The 3,071-nt window shown below is 32.4% G+C and overlaps 1 protein-coding gene across 5 annotated transcripts in view; it reads left to right on the top strand.

Moving 5' to 3' along the window:
• The window catches only part of LOC108739989 (talin-2), a 132,484-nt gene that overhangs the window by 81,539 nt on the left and 47,874 nt on the right, over positions 1–3,071 (top strand). For all 5 annotated transcript variants that reach the window (XM_025975535.1, XM_025975532.1, XM_025975533.1 and 2 more), the window contains exons 20-21: positions 462–822; positions 879–1,134. In XM_025975535.1, coding sequence (XP_025831320.1) covers positions 462–822; positions 879–1,134 — 617 coding nt within the window. The remainder of the gene's footprint in view (positions 1–461; positions 823–878; positions 1,135–3,071) is intronic.

Raw genomic sequence — 3,071 nt, 5'->3', positions numbered from 1 at the left:
CTATTTTGTTTTTTTCTGTCATAAAAAGTCTTACTTCAAAATAATTAATATTTTATTTAACTTAACATAACAATGTGTACCCTCTTCCAGTATGCTCAAACTTTCAGTTCACAATTGTATATAATTAAAGTTAATGCGAAAAACATGAAAGCAGATTTTTCTTGAATGCGACATTTTAAACTTACATAAATATTATACGGTAAAAATACAATGTATGTGGTATTTAATAATTCCTACATTAGATTCATCAACCATAATGTAAAGAGTCTAAATTGCAGTTATTGTAAAGGCAGTTCAGATATACTGATAAAAAAGCATTATCTTAGTGCTCTCGAAATGCTGTAATGAGTTTTGTAATTTGTGTTGAGTATTAAATCAATTTTTGTTGTATCTAACGTATTAGTTTATTTGTATACTATTCAATTATTGTCATTGCGTTTTTATTTTGTTTTTCTTTGTAGGTTGGTGTATCTGATCCTAGCAGTGCTGTCGGACGTCCAGGTTTGGTTGATCAGGCGCATTTTGCTCGAGCGGCACAATCTATTCGCGAAGGTTGTTCTTCACTTACATCTATGACAAGTTCTCAACAACAAGTTCTAGCAGCTGCTACTGTTATTGCAAAGCATACCAGTGCTTTATGTAACGCATGTAGAATGGCTAGCTCAAAGACAACAAACCCTGTTGCCAAACGTCAGTTTGTGCAAAGTGCAAAAGATGTAGCTAATTCAACCGCTCATCTAGTTAAAGAAATCAAAGCTCTTGATTTAAATTACTCGGCGGAAAATAGGAATAGGTGCAATGAAGCAACTAAACCTCTTCTTGGTAAATATCTATACTATGAGAATGCATATTTAGTCTATTAAAGAGTTAATTTCTAGATGCTGTTGATATGCTCTGCTTATTTTCGAGTTCAAGTGAATTTGCAAGCATACCTGCAAAAATATCTTCTCAAGCACGAGCATCTCAAGAACCTATAGTAAATGCTGGTCAGAGACTCATAGAAAGTTCTTGTGATGTTATTAATTCTGCAAGAAGTTTAATCATACGCCCTCAAGACCCTCCAACATGGCAACAGTTTGCAACATTCTCAAAAAGTGTATCAAATTCAATTAAGGATCTTGTATCCAATTTGAGGTAAGCATATTGAGGCTTAACAAATGAATATGTAGATCAGTAGTGAATTCTTGGGCAGAACATCAAAAGATGAAACATTATATTTTAATGAAACACATCCGTGGTTTGCAACAGACTAACTATATTTTTATAATGTCATAGAGACTATACTCCGTATCACGTTAAGTGGCGGCACAAGTAATAAAACTGCCAAGAAGTGACCGCCCTTGTTTACGCCCAGCTGGAAATACAATATTATGGCATCATTCAAATGAAAGACGTTTTGTATTCTATTAACCACTTCTGCTTTCTTGTTTATCGAAACCTAAACGGAGGTTCGAATCTCAGCTGAACAGATAGACCCACTAAGGACTATTGTCCCTTGAAATTGTCACTAAATAAAGTTTAGGCTGCCCTCTTGTTTGGTGCACATGTCGGTCATTCAATTTATCTGAAATATTGTTAATACATTGCAGTTTGTTCAAAGTTACACAATCTTTTTTAACAATTACATTCATGCCAAGACAATTTTTTATCTCCTAAATTTTTAGTTTTTAATTCAGACACTAGAATACTTCTCAAAGAATTGTAGATATTTTCACAGTTGTAAAACACAAAAAATCATCCATATGTAATGCTACACTGTCTTGATATTTTGTGAATAGACGGTTCATATTCTGACTTTTTGAAACCTAAATTTAACAAAATAGATTCCACCTTTGTGTACCAACCTCTAGCTAAATTTACTTTCAAAATCTTTAAAATTTGAATTATCTGATATTTCCATAAACACACATTCATAAGTTCATTCAGAAAAGCTGATACATCTAAGTGGTTCATTTTTAAGTTAAGTCCTACAGTTAAGACAAACAAACTGGTGAAAAAATTTCATACCTTTGGGTAGGTTTTTAAACAATTTTCTTTATAAGTAAATATTTTATAGTTATATACTCTATCAACGCAGTAATAGGTGAAGGTAAAGTTGGTGTAATAGCAGGTTCTTTTGAATTAGGCAATAGAAATGATAAGGGAGATAGAGAGACTGTTAGAATTTTGCGATAAACATAACTTAACCGTCGCGAATACTTTATTCAACCGTCACGTTAGGAGGCTCTACACGTGGAAGATGTCAGGTGATTTAGGGAGATATCAGTTAGATTACATACTTATTAGGCAAAGATTTAAGAATCAAGTGAAGGACTATGAGTTATCCAGGAGCAGATATATGAAGACCAAATTGATAATTCAGAAAAAGAGAAGACCAAATTGAAAATTCTAAAAAAGAGAAGACCAAATTGAAAATTCTGAAAAAGAGGGAATCTAAGGGGCGTCTCGACTAAAAAAAGTAGACTGTAACGAAGCCGTTCCTGACTTCTCCTCTACAGTTTAAGTTGCAATCGCTTATAATGTGATATATGCTCAACAGTCGTTTATACAATACAAATACAAATTGTTTCCGTTCGAGGAAGGTACAGGTATAATGCATGTATATAAAATAGGGAAAGGTGGGCATCGTTGTACACCTTCCCCTATTCTACATACATACATTGTACCCGTACCGTCCTCGAATGGGAACAATTTATATCTATTTATATTGTTATCTTTATATCTATCTGTCAGATATCTATCTATCTTATAAGTATTATAATGTTTGTTTTGTTGCAACTTCTTGGTATTATTTGTAGATATATGTAGTTTCTCTTGCTTGCTTCATACTCTTGTTAAACACCAGGATGAGACATTTATCACAAACCTATTTTGTTTTTTTCTGTCGATATTTCGAATGTAACGGTTGCATATTTATTCTATTAAATTTATAAAGCTCTTTGGTAAACCATTCTCATTATTTCTAGATTTAATATAATTTAAGATATTGCACAGAACTAATTTAGCACTGATGTGTTCATTATTACTCTTGTTCATTTTGGTGATATAATTATTTATATAAATCTAAAAAC

This window comes from Agrilus planipennis, unplaced genomic scaffold (genome assembly GCF_000699045.2).
Source record: "Agrilus planipennis isolate EAB-ADULT unplaced genomic scaffold, Apla_2.0 scaffold244, whole genome shotgun sequence".
In the NCBI taxonomy this organism is placed as follows: Eukaryota; Metazoa; Arthropoda; class Insecta; order Coleoptera; family Buprestidae; genus Agrilus; species Agrilus planipennis.
This window is presented reverse-complemented; position numbering and strand designations above follow the sequence as displayed.